Genomic DNA, 22,687 nt, shown 5'->3' on the forward strand with positions numbered 1-22,687 from the left:
TTCCCACTTTCGGATGATCTTTCTGTGTGTATTTGGAAAAGAGCGTTATTGCAATCAGGCGCGGATTCAGGATTTCGTAGGGAGGGGGGCCCAAATTCGACCTGATTTTGGCGCCCCTGTGTACTTTTCTGAAAAAAATGGCGGCCCCTCCCTCCCCAGGCAATCATAAGTGCCTTAAATGCATGTTAAATTATCTTATTTCATAGGCACATGAAGAAGAGGCAATTTAATAATGGTTTTATAATGATGTGTTCATGAATAAATGTAATATCACTTTTAAAAAAAAGAATCAATGCGAGCGCGAAGCGCGAGCGATTTCTATTTTAATCTTTTGATGCTTTCAATCTCGTTTAACTTCTCATCAGAGTAGGCCCTGCTAGAATTATGTGAGCGGGAGCCAGGCGCGGATCCAGGATTTCTTAGGGGGCCCTAATTTCAATTTGAGTAATAATCGTGCCAAAATATTGACTCCCATTACCGAATGGGTAATGTCTAGTTACTTTACACAGAAACATCTCTTGCATTGTATAGGCATACTCCGTTCTTCTGGGTACTCCCATTTTTTTCTTTTCTACTTTTTGTTTCAGGGCTTGAAAAATCTTACGGGGATGACGCCCCTATATCGCCGCGTATGAACACTGGTTGTGCAATAACTAAATTGCATATTCTGCATGAAAGAAAATTAATGTTTTATTTTGGGTAATATATTCTTGAAAAGATATACATGCTTTTTATTATAGAGTTGAGGTAGACTCAGTAGTCAGCACTCAGCATTTACTAATTGGGAGTGCACTGCCTACTTAGATCTGTAAGTGTTTGGATATATTATTTTTTTTTTGTTATTCGCTTGAAATTTATTCAAAACAGTGAGTTGTCTCGTCAATCCTATTAAACAAACATTGGCTCTATTCCGCTCTTGTAACAGTCATATCAAGTATCAAAAGGTTATGTATCTTATAATCTTGCTCAAATTGTATATACTCCAAATAGATTTTTAAAAAGAAACAGAATGCGTGTAAACGGTGTAAATAAAACAAATATAAGATACTAAAGATAAATATGCTGTAAAAATATACTTTATTGGCAATGTCTATATAAATATGAAAACAATGCTCTTACGTTCGCATCATTTTGGACGATAAGTTCTTATCTCTCTCTTTCATACAATACAAGTGAAACATGAATTCCAAGGTCCCATGTATCTTGTATACATCAACCAGTGGTGTACCGTGGGCCACGGCATTGGGGGGGGGGGCACCAGCAAAAATTTTGAGTCACTTAGGGAGCGCGCGAAGCGCGCTCAGTTGTCAGGTATACTGACCTAATAGAGATATTTTAAGGACATGCAGTGCCATTAAACGGATATGTACTTCACTGATTAGATAATGCGAGCGCGAGCTGAAAATTTTTGATATTCAGAGCTAAAATGGGACATTATAAGCAATTTTTTTGTAATCATGATACGTAACTGTCTCGCTAAACAACAATGCGAGTGCGAAGCGCGAGCTAAAATTTTTGTATATATTGACCCTAAACTGGGAAATTTTAAGGACTATATTTTAGAATCCATTAAGAGTATAAATATCTCACCATAGTCATCTAATGCTAGTGCCATCCTTTACTGATTTTGTTAGAATTACATCTAAGCACAGTCATGAAGCACCTTTTGTAGCTATTGTAATCATGATTGTCATACGCATCTCACTAATCAAATGCTGCGAGCGCGAAGCGCGAGCTGAAAATTTAGGAAATTCAGACCTGAAGAGGGGCATTCTAAGGCTTGTTTGTAGGAATTCCCTAAGACCGTACGTATTTCACTAACCAAATGATGCGGGCGCGAAACGCGAGTTTAAATTTTTTTTATATATTGACCCCAAACATGGATATTTTAAGGACTATGTTTTTTAGGAATCCATTAAGAGTATACATATCTCACCATAGTCATCTAACGCGAGTGCCAAGCGCTTGCTGATTTTGTTAGAATTACATCTAAACACGTGAAGCAATTTTTGAAGTCATTGTAATCATGATTATCATACGCATCTCACTAATCAGATGCTGCGAGCGCGAAGCGCGAGCTGAAAATTTTTGATATTCAGATCTGAAAAATTGACATTTTAGGGACCGATTTTAGGAGTTCATGAAGAGCAGAAATCCCACCAATCCACTAATGCAAACGTTAGCACGGGCAGGAAATGTTTTATATTAAGACCTTATAATAGGGCAATCACTTTAAGTAGTCATGAAAAAGAAGTATATGTCACTACATAAAACAATAATAACTCGAATTGCGAGGAAATATATTTGTTGTATATTGATTTGAAAACGGGAGGTTTTAGTAAAACATTATTATATATCTCGTTAAACAGTATATGCGAGCACCAGGGGAGCGTTTCATGAAAGGACTTGTCGGACGTTTTACCCGACAAGTCCTGTTTAATCCGACAGTTACCATAGTAACACTGCCTCTCAGCCAATCAAAATCAAGGAAAGATTTCAGATCTGACAACTTTTCGGACAGACATGTTGATGAAACGCTCCCCAGGAACAATGAAGACACAATGAAGCAAATAATGTTTCATAAAGTTATGAAAAAATGCTTCTTATGTTTTTCTCATTATTTATTTCAATAATTTCTTCTTTCCCCACTACGTTTCTCTTCCTTTTTCCCTCTTTTTCTCCTTTTCCCCGTTTTTTTTTTGCCAGCCAATTGGGGGGGGGGGGCACGTGCCCCCCATGCCCCCCGTAGTTACGCCACTGACATCAACTATTTCAAGATGTAACAATAAATGTAAATGATAGCAATACAGTTTAGGCCTAAATAAATAAACGTAATAGTTTCAGTGGAATTCGTTTTAAAAAAATACATGATTTCCCACTGTAGGTTGGTAACGAAAAGGTGTCGTATCATCAACTGTATCTAGCTGTCTTTTTATTACTACATGAAACAAAAATATAGGAATGATATAAACATGTAAACCATAGAGTTATTTCAGTTATTTGAGTATTTGACGATTCGTCAAAAAAAAAACGCATCCGAAACTTTCACCATTACAATGAAAGTTTCATTTATTCCTTTACATATTGCAAGTAAACTTCAACATTTCTGTAAATAATATATATTAATATATCTATACACAATTAAGTTCACATGGTGGTATACTGCACATCCTATTTCAGAATATGATATGCGTTGTGGTATGAATGTCTACCCACCTAGAACATGCAAAACGTTTCCTAGTAACTAGTGACTATACTACTAGACCGATTTTTACTCAAACGACTTTCCAATAGAGAAATAACAAGAAAACATTCACCTAAGAATAGAAATCCTCATTTGTTCTGATAAATATCAAGAGTATCAGTACAAAATGTAAACAGTGTCAGTATAAAATGTAACTTGAAATTAACAGAAATGTCAAAGAAAATCGGTTAGGCCTATTCAATCTGCTCAGATTAAAGAATAACATATAATGTTATGCAGGGCCCGCTGGTAACTGAAGTGCTACCCTGGGTAATAAAACGTTATTATTATTATTATTATTATTATTATTATTATTATTATTAAGAATAATACTCTCACTACTGCTAAAGTTATATAATTGTTGGCCGTGTACTCCATTCACCGTCCAATTGAAACATAGGACATATATATAATATTATATTCCACTTGTTAACATTATATTTTCCAATCCGTTTGGGATTAGTGGCTTAAGTGTTGCAAGCAATATAAAAACAACAGTTAAAATCACACGCTTCTCATACATTTGTCAAAGTGTAGAGTGCTTCCCTTCATGCAAGAAGAATTCACAACTCTTATTCATATTTTGTTTCTTAGCCTTTAATAAACAAGAGCGACTTTTGTTAGGAATAGAGTTATGGAGTGCTCAGCTCGTGAAGCTCACGAATTACTCATGAAAATATTGACGAATTGTTTACGTGCCCCCTACTAAAACATGTTACAAAAGTCGCTAGGACAGAACATGATTTTTGTCTCGCCTACATAGCAGAGCGAGACAATAATTGGCGCCTCTTTTTGACGATGGGGACGGCGTCAACACTGAAATCTTAACCAAATTTAAGAAATGTTATATTCCATGAAACTTGGAAACAAGGGTAATTAAGTATAGCGGAATATCCTGACTACGTTTGTTTAAGGTAACATGACCAAGGTCAAAGGTAATTTAGGGTCAATGCAGGCCTGGCCGCCTGGGTCAATGAACTTAGAAAATGTTGGGAGAATCAACATCGAAATCTTACCAAAATTAATTTTTTGAAATGTCGACATAAATTAGGTTATGGATCTACTAGTAATTCATGAAATTTAGACATAAAAGCAATCAAATATCCGCTTGTTATACGTTACGCGTTTCACTTGTTATACATCGTTAGGATCATCAATGACACAGGAAAGCCTCATCTTTCGAGGATGGGAAGTGGCGAAATCCTTGACAACTTTGTCATTGTCGACTTCAAGGTCTCTATGTAGCAACATCATTGCCAGTCCATTCAGTCTCACCCATGCGCGGAAATCTGTCCCCAAAGGTAGGGGGGGGACCACAGGGGCGGATCCAGCCTTCGCCAATGGGGGGGGGGGGTGGGGCAAAAAAAAATTTAATCCCCGATCGGCCGCTAGAAGATGATTTTTGTTTGTTTCATTGAAGGGGTAGTCCTCATGGTCACTTCTAAGCTTTATTCTTATAAATCAACATAAATATATAATATCATAATCCTTATTTATATAATGCGAGCGCGAAGCGCGAGCTAAATTTTTTTGGGGAAATTTTATGTATTTTTTCCTAAAATCTGAACAATCTTGGCAATGTTTGTTATCCTGAAAAAGATGTGTATGCAATTAAATAATTACTTTGAACGCGAAGTGCGAGCAGAAATGAACTGATGGAAAAGGTACCTGTTAAAGACTGCTTGCAGTTAGCCATGAAGACGTTACATATTTCAACAATCAAATAATACGAGCGCAAAGCGCGAGCTGAAATTTTTGGAAATTTTTACCTCAAGAATTGAAATTCTAAGCACTTTTTGCAACTTAAACAGAATAGGTATATAACTAAACAATTGATGGAAAATGAAAAATTTTGAGATTTAAACATAAGAACGAGACACTCTATTCATGTTTTGTAAATCATGAAAAGGATGAGTAATATGGGGTCTTTCTACATTAATGAAGCGAGCACAAAGCGCGAGCAGAATTTTTTGATGTTGTGATCTAAAACTGGATGATTTAAATAGAGAACAAGTTGAATATCTGAACAAACATGCGCGCATGTGTTTCAGATTTAGACCTAGAATCTAGGCATTCTACACATCTTTTATCATGAAAAATCAAAGCGAGCGCGAAGTGCGAGCTTAAACTATTTGATATTCCGATCTGAAAAAAAAGTCAATTTCAGCTCTATATTTCAAGCACTTTGTAGGAAAATAGTGAGGTGGATATGGATCGCACTTCATAAAGAGCTGATATTTTTCACTATTATTTGAGTTTTTACATAGGAGCGAGACATCCTTAGGACACTATCTTCATATTCTTCTTGATAAGTGCGAGATTAAACAAAAGGGACAATTTAATCATTAAATTAATATCTTATTTATTAATGCCTAATGAGGGCGAGAAAATCTGATGATATTTTGGCCTGAAAACTGGACATTTCAAGCACTATTGTAATTATGAATAGGATGCATCATTAAAAATATTTTTTAACCATTAATGCGAGCGCAAATCGCGAGCCAAAATCTTGATAAGCTGAAAATCAATGTTGAGACATACATAACTCGCCAATCAAATCTGATACGTTTTGACAATCAAGACTTGAAATGGGATATTTTCAAAACAAAATGGAATACACGAAAATAATAGGTACTTGATAAATCGAAATTTGCGAGCGCGTAGCGCGAGCAGAAAATGTTAATATTCAGGCCATAAAGCTGTCATTTTTAGAAAGCACTCTTTAAAAATCAGTTTTTAAATCAAACAAAATAACGAAAGTTCGATTTACGAGGTGAAATGTGTAATGTGAAATGGTGAAATGTGATAATGTGTAATGCCCATCCAGGAGGGCCCCTCGGGCCCTCCTGGATCGGCCTATGGGACCAGGGGCTTGAAAATTTGACAAGTAAAAAAAAAAGAAGGTTTTCACCCATTTAAAATGTAAGGTCATTTTAATAGTTCTAAATACATGTATTATTTCGAATGTGAATGATGTATTTTTCTCCATCATAAAAGACCAAAATAATAGGGGGGAGATTTGATATTGTGTCTCCCCTACTATTTTTGGTTGGTAGGGGGGACACGTCCCCCTGTCCCCCTGTGATTTCCGCCCATGGTGCCCCCTAGTTCAAACATCAATGTGGTGCCCCTAGTTCGAACATCAATTCGGCGCCCCCCCCCCTAGTTCGAGTATCAATTCGGCGCCCTTACATGTAGGTCCAACATCAATTTGGCGCCCCTAGTTCGAACATCAATTCGGCGCCCCCCCCCCCAGTTCGAGTATCAATTCGGCGCCCCTACATGTAGGTCCAACATCAATTTGGCGCCCCTAGTTCGAATATCAATTCGGCGCCCCTACATGTAGGTCGATCATCAATTCGCCCCCCCCCCCCATTCGAACATCAATTCGGCCCCCACTTCGAACATCATTTTGGCATCCCTTCGAACTCAATTTGCCTTCCCTTGTTTGAATATCATTTCGCCCCCCTCCCCTAGCTCGAGTATCAATTTGGCGCCCCCCCTAGTTCGAACATCAATACGGCGCCCCCCTAGTTTGAGTATCAATTTGGCGCCCCCTAGCTAGAACATCGATTCGCCCCCTCCCCCCCCCCCCCTTCAGTTCGAGTATCAATTTGGCGCCCCCAGTTCGAACATCATTTTCACATCCCTTCGAACATCATTTCGGCGCCCTCCTAGTTCGAATATCAATTCGGCGCCCATGCATGTAGGTCCAACATCAATTTGGCGCCCCTAGTTCGAATATCAATTCGGCGCCCCTACATGTAGGTCGTTCATCAATTCGGCCCCCAGTTCGAACATCATTTTGGCATCCCTTCGAACTCAATGTGCCTTCCCTAGTTCGAATATCATTTGCCCCCCCTCTAGCTCGAGTACCAAATTGGCGCCCCCCTAGTTCGAACATCAATTCGGCGCCCCCTAGTTTGAGTATCGATTTGGCGCCCCCCCAGCTCTAACATCGATTCGGTCCCCCCCCCCCCCAGTTCGAGTATCAATTTGGCGCCCCAGTTCGAACATCATTTTAACATCCCTTCGAACATCATTTCGGCGCCCTCCTAGATCGAATATCAATTCGGCGCCCCTACATGTAGGTCCAACATCAATTTGGCGCCCCATAGTTCGAGTATCAATTTGGCGCCCCCTAGTTCAAACATCAATCCTGAGCCCCCCGAGTTCGAGTATCAATCTGGCGCCCCCAGTTCGAACATCATTTTAACATCTCTTCGAACATCATTTCGGCGCCCTCCTAGTTCGAATATCAATTCGGCGCCCCTACATGTAGGTCCAACATCAATTTGGCGCCCCTAGTTCGAATATTATTTCGCCCCCCCCCTCCTAGCTCGAGTATCAATTGGCGCCCCCTAGTTCGAACATCAATTTGGCGCCCCTACGTCGAACATCAATCCCCCCCCCCCCGTTCAAACATCAATTCGGCCCCCAGTTCGAACATCATTTTGACATTCCTTCGAACATCATTTCGGCGCCCTTTTGGTTCGAACATCATTTTCTTTCCTCCTCTTCCTCTTTTTTTTCTTCTCGTCCTTCCCCCTCTTCCTCTCCCCTTTTCTTCTTTTCTTTCCCCTTTCTCTCTCTTTTTTCTTCTCTTCTTTCTTCCCTCTTCCTCTCTCTTCCCCCCTCTTCTTTCCCCTCTTCATCTTTTTTCTCCCCCTCCCCCTGCCTTTTCTTCTCTTCCTTCCCCCTCTTCCTCTTTTTTCTCTTTCTTTCCCCTCTTCTTCTCCTTTTTTCTTCTTTTCTTTCCCCTCTTTTTTTTCTTCTTTTCTTTCCCCTCTCTTTTTTTTTCTCTTCTTTCCTCCCCTTCCTCTCTCCCCTTTTCTTTCCCCTCTTCCTCTTTTTTCTCCCCTCCCTTTTCTTCTCTTCCTTTCCCCTTTTCTTTTCTCCCCCTTCTCTCTTTTTTTCCTCTTCTTTCTTCCCTCTTCCTCTCTCTCCTTTTCCTTTTCCCCTCTTCCTCCCCCCTCTTCTTTCCCCCCTCCCCCTCCCTTTTTCTTCTCTTCCTTCCCCCTCTTCCTCTTTTTTCTCTTTCTTTCCCCTCTTCTTCTCCTTTTTTCTTTCCCCTCTTCTTTTTTCTTCTTTTCTTTCCCCTCTCTTTTTTCTTCTCTTCTTTCCTCCCTCCTTTTCTTTTCCCCTCTTCCTCTTTTTCTTCCCCCTCTCCCTCCCCTCCCTTTTCTTCTCTTCCTCTTTTTTCTCCTTTTCTTTCCTCTTTTTCCTCTCTCTCTCTTTTTTCTCCTTTCCCTCTCTTTTCCCTTCTCTTTCTTTCCCCTTTTCCTTCCCTTCCTTCCCCCTCTTCCCTTTTTCTTCTTTTCTTTCCCCTTTTCCTCTCTCTTTTTTCTCCTCTTCTTCCTTCCCCCTTTTCCTCTCTTTTCCCCTCTTCTTTTCCCCTTTCTCTCTCTTCTCTTCTTTCCTCCTTCCTCTTTTTCCCCCTCCTTTTTCTTTCCTCCTCTCCCCTCTCTCCTTTCCTCTTTTCTCTCCCCCTTTTCCTCTCTCTTTTTTCTTCCCTTCTTCCCCCTCTTCCTTTCTTCTTTTTCTTCTTTTCTCTCCCCTCTTCCCCTCTTTTTCCTCTTTCGTTCCTCTTTTTTTTTTTGCCGAAGGGGGGGGGGGGCCAAGGCCCCCTCGGCCCCCCCCCATGGATCCGCGCCTGATTGCAATATCAGTTTTCTAATGATTTTCTTCAACCATAATGATTACAACAACAGTACTGATCGTGGGAAATCCTATCATAAACGACAATATCAATGCTGACATGACGGAAACGGTGGATTGTTTCGCGTTTGTTTAGAAACAAACTTGTAAAAATGAAGAGCTGCTATTTGGTGATGAGTTTTGTCAAAGGTGAAATTAAGGTGAAAAGTGAAGAAAAAAATAATTGTAATTGTCTGTTTTAACCTGAAGATATTCTTTGATATTGGTTTATTCAGTCTAATATTATCGGAATTTTTTGGAACAAGCAGGTCTAAATAAGTTCCAGGTAGTTAATTACAATATTTGTATCTGCTGAAATCGTTTTATCCATTGCATCATTTCGTTGGTCGCAGGGGCGGCGGAACGTATTTCCGTTTGGGGGGCAAAGACCAAAAAAGGGCACTTGTATGTCAAAATTGGTATATTGTTGCAAACTGATATGTTGACCATGAGACTATCATCTGCGTAAAGTAGTTGTGTGTCTTGTAGTAATTAAGTTGAGCAAAGCCTTTTTGAAGTGATTCTGATTGATAAATATATATTTAGGCTTTACTTTTCCAGCGAGCTGTTTGAAAACCTTTTTGAAATCTGAAGTTGTGAAACTCGCTCTTTGGTCAATTATGGCGCTAATTACTGCTTAAAGGGCATCCTCATGAGAAGTTGCGAGCGTGAATCGCATGCTCAAACTTTTAGAAATTTCATTTAATAAAACATGGAAATTAAACATTCAAGCTTTTTTTTTTGTTATCATGAAACAATTGTGTATCTAACTAAAGAATTGACGCGGGCGCGAAATGCGAGCTGAAATTTTTAATATACTGACCAGAAAAGGGACCTGATACAGACTGCATTTTGTGACTGATTAATAGGAAACATATTACACCAATCGAATAATGCGAGCATGAAGCGCTAGGTGAAAATTTGTGATATTTCAACCAGAAAACTGGACATTCTAAGCATTTTTTAACCATGGACAGAATGAGTACCTTTGGAATCAAACATTTGGAACAAGATAGCTTGTGCAAAAACAGAAAAATCAAAGAACAGATCAACAAAAGTTTGAGAAAAATTGAATAGATAATAAGAAGGTTATGAGCATTTAAAGTTTAGATCATAATTGTAATGTAGATCCTCCCACTGGCAATGCAACGAAGAATTATGTGATGTCACATGTAAACAACTTTCCCAGTATTTATCGATATATATCACTTAATCTGCCTTTTTATCACATCTATCAGTAGAATATGTATTCTTTCTATCGCAACATTCAAATGTTCGTAACTTTCACATCATTATTCCGATATTTCTCAAACTTTCTTTGATCTTATTTGTTTATTTTTCTGTTTCCACACAAGCCCAGTCTTGTTCCACTTTAACAATAATTGATTCGAGCGATTCAGCACCCCCAGCACCCTGCTTCCCAGGACCATGCTTTACTCTAGATATTGTTATTGAGAATTCACAAGAAAGCAAATATTACAATATAGAATTTAACTACGAATTTGGCATACTACATATTTTTTTTATATTTTCCATGCCAATATAAGCAGTCTAAATAGAAATTTTGAATATTTAGTAAACCTACACTCGTTAAACAACTTTTCGTTTTCCGTCATCTGCTTAAGCGGAACATGGCTATATGGCTGTATTCTCCAGATATATTTAGTTTACCTATTATAAATTAATAAGGGCAGACCGTAATGGGACGAGGGGTGGCGATGTTGCTTTATATATTTTCACAAAATCTAACATTCAACATTCGTAATGATATTCAACTATCACATACAGAGTCTGTGTTTTTAGAGAGTGAAAATCGTCTTGTGTTGACGGAATCAGTGTGTCTCTATACTAATTAATCAAATAATCACCCCCTTGCTAGCCATCTGACTTACATTATTATTATTTTTTTTTCCTCAGGACGTTTTCCAAGATTTATTTAAAATAGTAAAAGTAAAAAAAAAATCAGTAATAATTGTTTCATTTCCTTACTTTCAACATATCTAAAATTCTAGAAAAATAGTCTACACAAGACTTTATGAATTTATCAACAAACACAACATTTCTATCTCCAATTAATATGGCTTCAAATTCAAATTTATGACAAAATTACAAATTCTAGAGCTAACAAAAAACACGTAATTGGTATTTATTGTGACCTTAGTTAGTAAAGCATTTGACATCCTTAACAACGATATGTTACTTTCTAAACTCAACCATTATGGGATATACGAGGCCAATCTCATTCATGGTTTAAAGATTACTTATATAATCAAAGGCTATAATAATGTAACTTTTAGCAATAATGATTCTGATTCTCTTTTAATTCGCTGCGGCGCGGCGTTCCTCAAGGTTCCAATTTAGGCCCACTTTTATTATTACTCAATATTTTAATGACATTATCAAAACCTCCTCAGTTTTGTCATTTGTCTTATTTTCCGACGACACAAACATAATGTTATTTTCACAAAGACCTTAATACAATACACAAATCGTAAAATCAAACTGGTTCAAAGCCAATAAAGCCACGGCACACCATTAGAACAGAAAAACAACTATAAATTTTTAGGTGACATAATATATTAATTTTTATATCAGGAATCAACACATATTTCATGTTACATTGTGCGTTTCAAAAGGTATTGTATTATTAATTTCCTCATAAAACATATATTCTTATTGTACAATTCTTTAGTCCTCCCTTTTATAACATACTGTGATGTCGTTTGGGCTAATTGTGGTTCTTTTAAACTCAATTCTATCTTCAAACTACAAAAGAGAGCCATCCGTATGAGTACATGGTCACATTACTTAGCTCACACTGACCCCCTGTTTCATAAACTTAAAACATTTAAAGAAATTATATAAATTCTATTCAAGTAGCAATCTTTATGTTCAAGTATATCAATAATCAACTCACCCATCCTTTGATAATATGTTTATGTATAACAGGTCTGTCCACTCCTATCAAACCCGCATTTCTGGAAATATCTATCTCACTAACCCCAAGTTATTAATAACCCATAAATCCATTAGACATTGTGGTCCCGATATTTGGAACAATTTTCCAAACAATATTAAATCATGCTCAACTATATACTCCTAGATATAGCTAAAAGAAAACCCATTCAATCTTATGCATCGTACTCATAAACATCAACTGCTCCCTGCACCTGCACTTGCATTGCAGCTTGATCAATGAAGATGTACATGTACCATCTTTTGCTTATATAATTTGTTTTATATATATATTACATTTGTACATGTCACCTTGTAAACTTATATCTGATGCATTGAATGCAGAAATAAAAACAATCAATCAATCAATCAATTTTAGCATTTCGTATATAAAAAGGGGGGAAAATGCCAACCATGCTGAATATGTTATGTAAACTGAACATCTACATGATCTAAGGATTTCAATGCACGAACGATGAATGGTTGAGAACTCGTTGAAATTTCCCGCGATGAATCCTACCTTATATAGTACTGATGACGTTTTAAGGCATAATGTAAACTCCTGATTTAAAAAAAATGAAAGTTAAAAAGGCCTAACAAAATACACAAGCACAATATGAATATAACCAAGTAGGCCAAATGTCGCTTTAATAAGTGCACGATATCCACATACTGAAAACACCATGACTTGTTATTTTCAAACTACACACTATCATAACGCGTTGATCTGCTACGTGGAGGTAAAACGCCCTTGGCTTTCCACTGTATGAACATTTTTTACAAACCATGAAACATTGTCTATTTTGTTATTCACTGCTGTGCTTTTTTAATTATGATAATACAGGCAACGCTACACCAAGTATGGACGGGTAATGAATAAGCTTTCACGACAATGATTTATCATTTTTACAATAGGAAAATAGATGTGGAATGTGAGTTTTGTGCAGCATCAAAAACTACTACCATCCCTTAAATACAATAAAACAGCAATATTTACATGATTTGAAAAAGTCAACCTGAATCTGAAAATAATGAATGATATAAAATCAATATACAATTTCAAAAGTTTAAAAAGTTGCAATGTGAATTCTAGGCCAAAGTGTGCCAAAGGTAATGTCTTAAGGTTTCCGTCAAGGCTGGGGTGTCAACTGTCAAGGCTATCTCTCTAATAAAAATATTGCAGTACAAAATTAAGATGCCCCTCCCCCTCCCATGGATGCCGCCCATGTCAAGACGTACATGTTTCAAGCAGTTTCAGCAATCCTCTACCTATTGCTCATGATACTAAAACATACAATTGATCACTAAAATTACCATGAAATTGTAATTATGAAGCGTGAAATGTAGCAAAATTAGGTATATTAATTGAAATCGGCATAATGGGTAAATGACGTTAATCTTAATCCACATTGATTCGAAAAATCGAAATTATAGACATCTAATGGAAGAAAAATAAATAAAAAATAGGAAAAAATAATGAGATAAATTTACATTAATAAATTCAGATTTTCAAATATGATAAAATAAAAATCGAATAGAATTAAGTTTAACCCCCACGCACACAAAAGAGACCTTCCAGTTCCTTTCAGTCCGTTTCCATTTTTTCGCAATCCATCTTTGTTTTTGCACCAGTGGCTTCTAATTCCTCGCCTAAAAGTAAACAAATAATAGAAAGGCAAAATTAAAAGAAGTAAATCAGGACCAATCGACGCAATCTTAGACAATGCTTTGTGGTTTTTGTTTTATGATAAAAAGTAGGGTAAAGAATCAAAGTATGAAGACAAACCCATCAATGGTTAAAGCCGATCGTACTTTCGATGTGAAACTTTTTTTCTAAATTTTGAAATTATACTCTAAATTCTTGATAAGTTCTCAAGTAACCAAGCAATCCCTAGCTAGCATGATGTATCTTGTAATACGACAACAATTTATAACAAAAACGATAACTATTATTCTTATTATTATTATTATTATTGTTATTTTTATTATTATCATCAGTATCATTATTATTATTATCAGTATTATTGTTGTTGTTGGTGTTGTTGTTGCAGGAGTAGTAGTATTCCTTTATAAAAATATTATTTATCTTATCATTTTTGATATACTTTTATTTTCATTAGTGTTAATATCATTATTATCATTCCCATGAAATTCATGGAAATATCATAAATCATATCTTCTTGTGGTGACTGTATCTTTTTGAGAGAGAATTTAAATATTTACCTGGGATGTCACGTGGAGGGGTGGGAAGCGACACTGGTTGATCGACAGTCAGTTCTTCATCTGAAGGTACTGGGATTCCAAACTTCTTTAACTCTGGAGATAAACCAAGATAAAATTTTATAAAATAAATGAATTAATAACAAAAATTTAAAAGAACGTATAATGATGTATTCCCCCCATAATACCCCTCCCATACATACATATTGGCTTATGGAAGCAGACCCTCTGAGGGACTAATAATGCACTTTTCGGATATCTCCGAGGGAGCGAAGTGATTTGGCAACTTTGCTAAAGAGTCAAAAATTATTTCAAATAGTTGGTTTGTAAAAGACATGTATATAGATCTTAATTATAATAATGGAAATTTGATTGAAAATATAATGTTGCAAAACACGATAATATCACAATTTATTTGAAAACCATCATTTTAGGTAAATTCAGCAGGTTAAGAACTTTAGAATAATGTCAATTTTAACAAATATTTAAAAACCTTGTAATATTTAGGCTTGATATATACAAACATATATATATATATACAAACTAACATTTGAAACATCGTAAGCACAGTTTTTCTCTGAAGAGCATGGCCGTACGCAGCGGGGGGGGGGGGGGCAGTTACCCTTCCCCAGGAATTTTGACAACTTAATTATTTTACTCAAAATTTTCACAAAATTCACCAAAATTATGCACGAAATATTTCATTTTTACAAAATGCAAAAGCGTCAAAATGACAAACTCTGTCGCTTGGCTCCCTCGCTTTCGAGTTTTTTTTTTTTTTTTGGGGGGGGGGTAAGCATCCTGTCCCCCAGCAAAAAAAAATTGCGCACGGCCATGAAAACTACGAACCTCCTTTGACAAGATCAGCACAGTCCTTCATATCATTTTCTAGAAACATCTTGGTGAGTTTCAGGGCACTGTCCTCCTTGCGACCATGTTTCATCGTATAGTTGCCGAAGATCTTCTGGTATGCATTTCCTTGATTTAAGGTCATGTTTCCCACTATTGCTGCATCTGAACCTAGGGCTCCAGTGAAATCTAAGTACGTGCTCAAATACTGTGGAGGCACATGCGAAGGATCGATTTTTTTCGCCAATTTCAACATGAATTTGTCACTCAAAATATCAGCCATTGTAGCCTAAATTTCGATACTGAAAAATGATAATAATGGTAATAAGATGTAATAGGCACTAGTTATTATTAACACCAAAAAATGAATATCGCCCACGCTACGGATGAAACCGTGCTTGCCGCCCAGATAGTGACATTATGAACAATATACCTTATTCATTTTTTGAAATTCTTGGGAGCATTTCGCATTATCCGACAGTTAGCACAACAGTGACTGTTAGCCAATCGAAATCAAGGAAAGTTGACCGAGATGACAACTTGTTGGGCTATAACTGTTGTAACGCTTCCAAGATTCAGGATTCATTAAAACATATCACGAGAGGCGAAGTATATTTCCCCCGTCTCTTAAACAAAGATTTAGCTTTGTATTGATGAATAGATGATAATAACATAATTTTTTAGCTTTTTTGGTTGGGGTGCTTTGGTAATGATTAAAGAGACACAAGCAGAGCCCACAGTGGTTGATTTTCCATGCACATTTTAGCAGAAAGCCTTGAAAGAAAATAGTGTGGATGAAAGAAAAAAATCAATCCCAGGGGTATGTAACCTAACATTGGTGCAGTAATCGCAATGTAGGAGGCTCCAATCAGAAATATGATTCGGCTTTGAGAAGAGTCACAGAAATAAACAAAATCTTTTTAATTTGAAAAAAATGACGAAAATTTTCTGTTTAGTATCAATATAAGTAAATCAAAACTCAATTACAATTTCAGTTGAACCCTTAACATATCAAGAGTAGGCCTACTTGGGTACATCGAATTTACATATGCACCTTCATATATACACTGGTGCTCAAAAATTAGTGAACCCGACCAGAAAATGAACATTTTATTAAAAAAAATTGTGTTCAAGTTCTGCCATGTTTCAGGTGATTGTGAAGTTGGATGATAAAACATAACATTCAATGAAGTTTGTTTGTCTGGGCTCGCCAAACATTGTAGTGTTGTTGTTGCTGCTGTCTACCTTCAACACTGATCATTTCCATGAATCAGTACATTAATATTGAAATACAATAATTACACTTAGCCCCTAATACATCCAATATCACTGCGAGTGTTTTTCATACTTCTTCAAAATATAACACTCGATTTTTTTATTTCGCTTCCTTGCCCGTATAATGGGTCGTTAAAATGAGAAATCTAGCCTTACGTGAATTCATTTGTAAATTATGAAATTTTTGTGGCAATGTACGAAAAGGTGACAATTGAATACTTTTAAGAATTGTTGCATTAAACAGGTTTCCAATGAAATGTAATAATAATTGATTATGGGGTGATTGTAGAGTGATTATGAGGTGACCTTTTCTCAGAAAATTGAACAAAATAATACCTGTATACAAAATAGTAATAAAAAGTTGGGGTTTTTTATACTCAGTTTTGACTACTGTTACTTTGATAAATTACTTTCTCTTTTCACTCTAATTCATATAAAACAGTACGATCATTTAACATATACCATTTCATGATCTCTCCTCCCCCACTCTCTCTCTCTTCTCTTCCATATAGAAACTTGTGTGCAAGTATAACACAGATAGCATATAACTTACTTAAAAACAACGTATAAAGTAGTCCTAGTCGCAATACTGTAGTTTTAACGAATGTGATATTGTGATATTAGCGACGTGTGGTCTTTGGATATTGTATTGAATGCCTTTCTTTGGAAATTACAGGTATAGTTATTTACTTAGTTGTTTCATATAATGTACTTTGCTCAGGCAATCTTTATGATCCCCTGCATTCATACCTCATAAAGTGTGGTATTATATTAAAACTAGAAATCTATCAATCGCTTGACTCTGAAAACAAGTGAGGGGCAAAGTTTATACGTCTGCTATCTTTCGAGGAAACGCAATGGCCTGTATTCATGGTATTCTGAACTCGGGTTTAACTTAGACCATGGTCTAACTCTGTGCTAAAATTATGGGAAGCCAAAAATGTCAAGTTTTCCTTACTTTGTATGTTTCTTATGATTACTTTGCTCTTTCCTAAATCTTGAATGGTGAAGAAAGCTATCTTTTCATCCTTCCGAAACAGTTAAGACTTATTTGAGACAAAAATGAGCTGACATTGAAACTATACTGTTAGAGATTTATGCCAATATTGGCTATCCATAGTTAAACCATAACTTTAAACCAGAGTTTAGATTAAACCCGACTTCAGAATACGGGCCAATAATCATCTGGCGTCTTTTCATTCTAAACTGCAGAGAAAATACTATTTACTACAACCTTACTGTTGATTGAAGGGTGTTGGTAGCCTGTCGATCAGATCATATCATAAACATTTTTATTTAAATTTAAACCTTTATTAAAACCTTATTTATTTATTTAAACCTTTATATTGTGAATATAATGACAATCCCGCATTAATTGCTGCACCTGACCCATTATAGTCTGTAGTCACGGACCCTGATTGAAACTTTGAACAACAACTTGGTTTCCAAGAGACTAGCACATAATTATAAAATTTGCTGCTTCAAAATATCATCGTAGGTCCAATTTTTAATGATTTATGTAATACACTCATGCGTTCTTGTCCAATATGAAATTGGTATATCCGGCAGGTATCACTGTCAACATCATCTGATCATATTCTATATCAAAATGGAAATCAAATGGAGTTTTGGAAGTAAACAATAATTCTCTGGGCTGGGGGTTTGTGTTTTGTTCGTATTCATGAACAGCCAAGTAGTAAACCATTCATCGTGGATCTCTATGGAAGATTGGTCTGGTCTGTCAAAACACAACACGGAGACATGATTCATGGATTGTACAGTGCGTACAAGCATGTACCTACTGTACTACTGGTACAAGCAAGGTCCCGGCAAGGTTTCGTGTTCGTTATATCTCTGATTCCATTCTTAAAAAAAAAAGTTTCGGTCAACATAAGGTATATACATATAGGTGTAAATATATATATATATATATATATATATATATATATATATATTTATATATATATAAATATATATATATATATATATATATACACCTATATGTATATATATATTTATATATATATATATATAACGATATTACATTTCGCGTGTTGGACATATAGATGAGATAAAAGAGGCAAAGTGGAAATGCATTGTACTTAGTTCCAACAGAGTTTATTTCGAAGTCAAAATTTTCGACGTAAAACACACGTCTTCTTCAGGGATACAATAAAGCTCACATATATATGTATGTATATATATATATATATATATATATATTGGGGGGGCTTCAGTCCCCAAAGCTCCCCCCTAGAACCGCGCCTGCTTTTCGGGCATATGCAACAAAAGCCTATCAGTTAGAACTGCATAATCCGTGTTTCCAGTAACAGGCCTTTATCCTTATCCTATAGCAAGACCATCGAAACAAAAAGAACATTTATGCTTAAAATTATTTGATAAAATGCAGGCTTATTATAATCGCTATTGAACAGTTATGAGGGGAGTATATCACTAAAGATAAAATTATATATGATTACAAAATATGAGATAGAAAAAAATGTACTCACAAATTTAAGGTGAAATATTTGTCGATCAATATTAGTGATGGGATCGTAAACGCATCTAAGAGCTGCGAATTGCAGAGTGAAGAATATTAATACATTCAATTTAATCGTACCTTTCAAGGTCTTGAAGGTGTGTCATATTGATTATAACGTCAGCTTCCATATTTCGACACTGGGGGATTTTTCTGAGTAATACTTTGGTATCACTCGACCAAAATACAAATAGCCGAGGATGAATCTTTTCACTGTTGATGTGTACATTGATTTGTTCATCATAGTGTTTGTTCTTTCGAGTGTATAACCCTTCGTTCGCCGACAGGTTCAGGTTGGTATACAATGATCGATCGTTGGGTGGTGGCGGGGAAATCCCACATCATGCCTAAAACCTAGTATCACAAAATAAAATTCTAAGAAATTGGGGCAGCCTAGAAAAAGCTGTATTGTAGAAATATGGCAATGGTGACAATCTTTTATTGTGCAAAAACGTTCTCCTAATACCTGTCAAGAACCCTTTCTAGGCAAAAGAAGGCTGCTGCCCAAGTTTTAGAATCAACCTTATTCTGAGCTGTCATCTAAGCATTTTACTTTTGAGATAAAAGGTGTTAACAGTCCATGCAGAGATGACATTATAAAAATATGATAAAAATAATAAAAATGATATTTTCGTAATAGTTACTGGAAGTTATTTTGTATTTGGGTACACCATGTATTATTCACTCTGTTGTGTATCGAATTGGACTTCTAATCGGTCATTGTCCAGTTTAAGTTCCTTCATGTAATATCGAGAATATTCTGAAGGCCTATCTTCGCGTTGCCTCCAACATAAAGATACAGTGGAGGTACAATGGCCGAGTGGGCTAAGGCGCCTAACTATAAACACTTGAAAGTCCGGGGTTCGATCCGCGATCACGGCACTGTTACCCGTGAGCAAAGCATTGAATCGACAGTGCCTATTTACCCTGCATTCAGATAAATGGAGATGATATGCATCCTTGGAATTTAGGTGTGCACTTGTGTTCAACCAAGGAGATACCACTCTCCTTGGTTTAACATACCCTACATTGTGTTTTGCGTAATTGAAACAACCGTGCGAATATGAGGTATGGCAAAATGGATTTATCAATATCTAACACACGGACAGCGATACCAGTTTTAAGAATTTTATTGAAGTACCATTCATTCAGGATGAAAAAAATAAATTATTAGCTGTTTTACATTTTATTTCCTGTAATGTAGAAATGAATAAAAAAAATCAAATATGAACTAATACAAATATGTTGAAAACCACAGCAAAAATGTATATTTTGTTCGTACTTGAGCATTCTTTATAGGTTAGAAGGGCTTAGAAAATTATTATAATTGTCTCGTTGTTACGGTGTGCTATACTAGGTTCTATTAGATTATTACTCATCAAGTAACACTAGTGTGGCGCACATGATATATTTCCCTGATAGCATAATTACCTTGCATGGTAACAGGTTATAATTTTTTTTCTCTCTCTCTTCTTTACACACTCTCACGTTTTCTCTCCCCCCCCCCTCAGTGGCGTAGCTACGGGGGGCCTTGGGGGCACGTGCCCCCCCTCCCTGAGATTTGGTGTGCCCCCCCCCCCCCCCAGGTGCCCCCACAGAAAAAAATTGGCTGAGCAAATAAAAAAAGGAGAAAGAAGGACAAAGGAGAAAGACAGAAGGAAAAAAGAAGAGGAAAATAAGAGGAGGAAGACGAGTAAATAAAATAATGTAAGGGGAAGACTTGAAAAAAAAAAAAATCTTTCATGTTACTATAAAAATGTACGCTTCGCGCCCGAATTGCCTGTTCGATGAGATTCATATCTTGTTTTGAAGTCAATATACAAAACATATTTCAGCTCGGACATCGAGCTTTTATTATTTTTTCATCTACAAATTTAAGTGCTCTATAAAATGTCGGTTTTATGGTCTACATATTAACATTTTAAGCTCACGCTGCGTGGTCGCATTATTTGATTTGCCAAGTCCCTATTGTCTTCGTGTATTCCATAAAGTCCTCAAAATATCAATTTTCAGATGTGATAGTCAAACATAGGCCTATATAAGTTAGCGCTGCGAGCTCGCATTTTGATTGGTGAGGACTCTACATATCAATTCTATAACTAAACAAGCTCCCCTTTTCATTACATTTTATTTAAAAAATTCAGCCGGCGATTTGCACTCGCATTACTTGTTAAAAATGTACTAACCATTGTAATGCGTATTTATAATTACAAAATGCTTAAAATTTCCAACTTTCAAGCTTTAAAAACAACAACTTTCACGCTGTCATTACGCATTAGATTAACAAATAATAAAATTTTCATGAATTCATAATAACTAAATTGGGTCTTTTCGAATGGAATATCGACAAGCTTAGGAATAATATGAAGATAATCATCATTTTCATGATGACAAAATGTCCTAAGCATATACCGGTCCTTTGTTAAAATAATTTTTAAACATATCAGCTCGCGCTTCGCGCTCACATCATTCATTAAGTGCTTGAAATAAGCCTTTTCAGATCAGAATATTAAATGTTTTCAGCTCGCGCTTGCATTATTGATCCTCATGATTTTAATTACCTACTGTACTACTGGTACAAGCAAGGTTCCCGGCAAGGTTTCGTGTTCGTTATATCTGTGATTCCATTCTTTAAAAAAAAGTTTCGGTCAACATAAGGTATATACATATAGGTGTATATATATATATAGTGTGAAAGAAATGGATGAAGAGAACAATGGTAGGCGTAGCTTAAATCAAGGTTTTGATTTAAGCTACGCCTACCATTGTTCTCTTCATCCATTTCTTTCACACAATATTTAAATATAAAAGAGTTGCCAAAGCTGTAGTACATGTATAACTTCACACATTTATATATATATATATATATATATATATATATATATATATATATATATATATATATATATATATATATATATATATATACAGTATACATATATATTGGGGGGGGGGCTTCAGTCCCCAAAGCTCCCCCCTAGAACCGCGCCTGCTTTTCGGGCATATGCAACAAAAGCCTATCAGTTAAAACTGCATCATCCATGTTTCCAGTCACAGGCCTATCCTTATCCTAAAACAAGACCATCGAAACAAAAAGAACATTTATAAACGCAGGCTTATTATAATCACTATTAAACAGTTATGAGGGGAGTATATCACTAAAGATAAAATTATATATGATTAGAAAATATGAGATAGAAAAAATGTACTCACAAATTTAAGGTGAAATATTTGTCGATCAATTAGTGATGGGATCGTAAACGCATCTAAGAGCTGCGAATTGCAGAGTGAAGAATATTAATACATTCAATTGAATCGTACTTTTCAAGGTCTTGAAGGTGTGTCATATAACGTCAGCTTCCATATTTCGACACTGGGGGATTTTTCTGAGCGTTGGGTGGTGGCGGGAAAAAAAAACACATCAAAAATTTACATTTTGTTCGTGCTTGAGAATTCTTTGTAGGTTAGAAGGGCTTAGAAAATTATTGTAATTGTCTCGTTGTTACCGCATGGTATACTAGTTTCCATTAGATTATTACTCATCAAGTAACAATAGTGTGGCGCACATGATATATTTCCCTGATAGCATACCTTGCATGGTAACAGGTTATTATAATTTTGTTTTCTCTCTCTCTTCCTCACACACTCTCACGTTTTCTCTCCCTCTCTCCCCCCCTCTCTCTCTCTCTTTCTATATATATATATATATATATATACATACATACATATATATATGAGAAAAACAGAAATATAGGTGAATTAACTATATCAACAAAGATAATGAGATTACACTTGTGAATTGGAAATAACAATACAAACAAAATGCAATTAAGTCTCATCATAATTTCCAAGATAAATTAAAAATTCTTAAAAGTACTTTAATTCGCGGTTAATTCCCTTTTTTATAG

At 36.0% G+C, this 22,687-nt stretch overlaps 1 protein-coding gene across 2 annotated transcripts; it reads right to left on the reverse strand.

The window, feature by feature from the left end:
* Positions 1-11,054: 11,054 nt before the first annotated feature.
* LOC129260008 (uncharacterized) lies at positions 11,055-22,252 on the reverse strand. Of its 2 annotated transcripts, none has more exons than XM_064114400.1 (4): positions 21,993-22,252; positions 14,966-15,267; positions 14,120-14,212; positions 11,055-13,546 (listed from the first exon to the last, which is right to left on the reverse strand). In XM_064114400.1, exons 2-4 carry the CDS (start codon positions 15,246-15,248, stop codon positions 13,482-13,484), a joined length of 441 nt encoding a protein of 146 aa, XP_063970470.1. In that variant the 5' UTR covers positions 15,249-15,267; positions 21,993-22,252; the 3' UTR covers positions 11,055-13,481. The 2 variants fall into 2 exon arrangements, with proteins under 2 accessions (XP_063970470.1, XP_054754083.2); XM_054898108.2 differs by lacking the exon at positions 21,993-22,252 and adding an exon at positions 18,751-19,249.
* Between the last annotated feature and the right edge of the window lie 435 nt (positions 22,253-22,687).

Source organism: Lytechinus pictus, unplaced genomic scaffold (genome assembly GCF_037042905.1).
Source record: "Lytechinus pictus isolate F3 Inbred unplaced genomic scaffold, Lp3.0 scaffold_19, whole genome shotgun sequence".
NCBI classification, from domain to species: domain Eukaryota; kingdom Metazoa; phylum Echinodermata; class Echinoidea; order Temnopleuroida; family Toxopneustidae; genus Lytechinus; species Lytechinus pictus.

What these genes read in the sequence shown, in the direction of transcription:
- LOC129260008 (XM_064114400.1), bottom strand. Translation starts at nt 15,248, where the DNA reads ATGGCTGATATTTTGAGTGACAAATTCATGTTGAAATTGGCGAAAAAA. An exon ending in TGCTGATCTTGTCAAAGGAG is followed by an intron (nt 14,213 to 14,965) that starts GTTCGTAGTTTT and finishes GTTTATCTCCAG; the next exon opens with AGTTAAAGAAGTTTGGAATC. An exon ending in CCCTCCACGTGACATCCCAG is followed by an intron (nt 13,547 to 14,119) that starts GTAAATATTTAA and finishes GTTTACTTTTAG; the next exon opens with GCGAGGAATTAGAAGCCACT.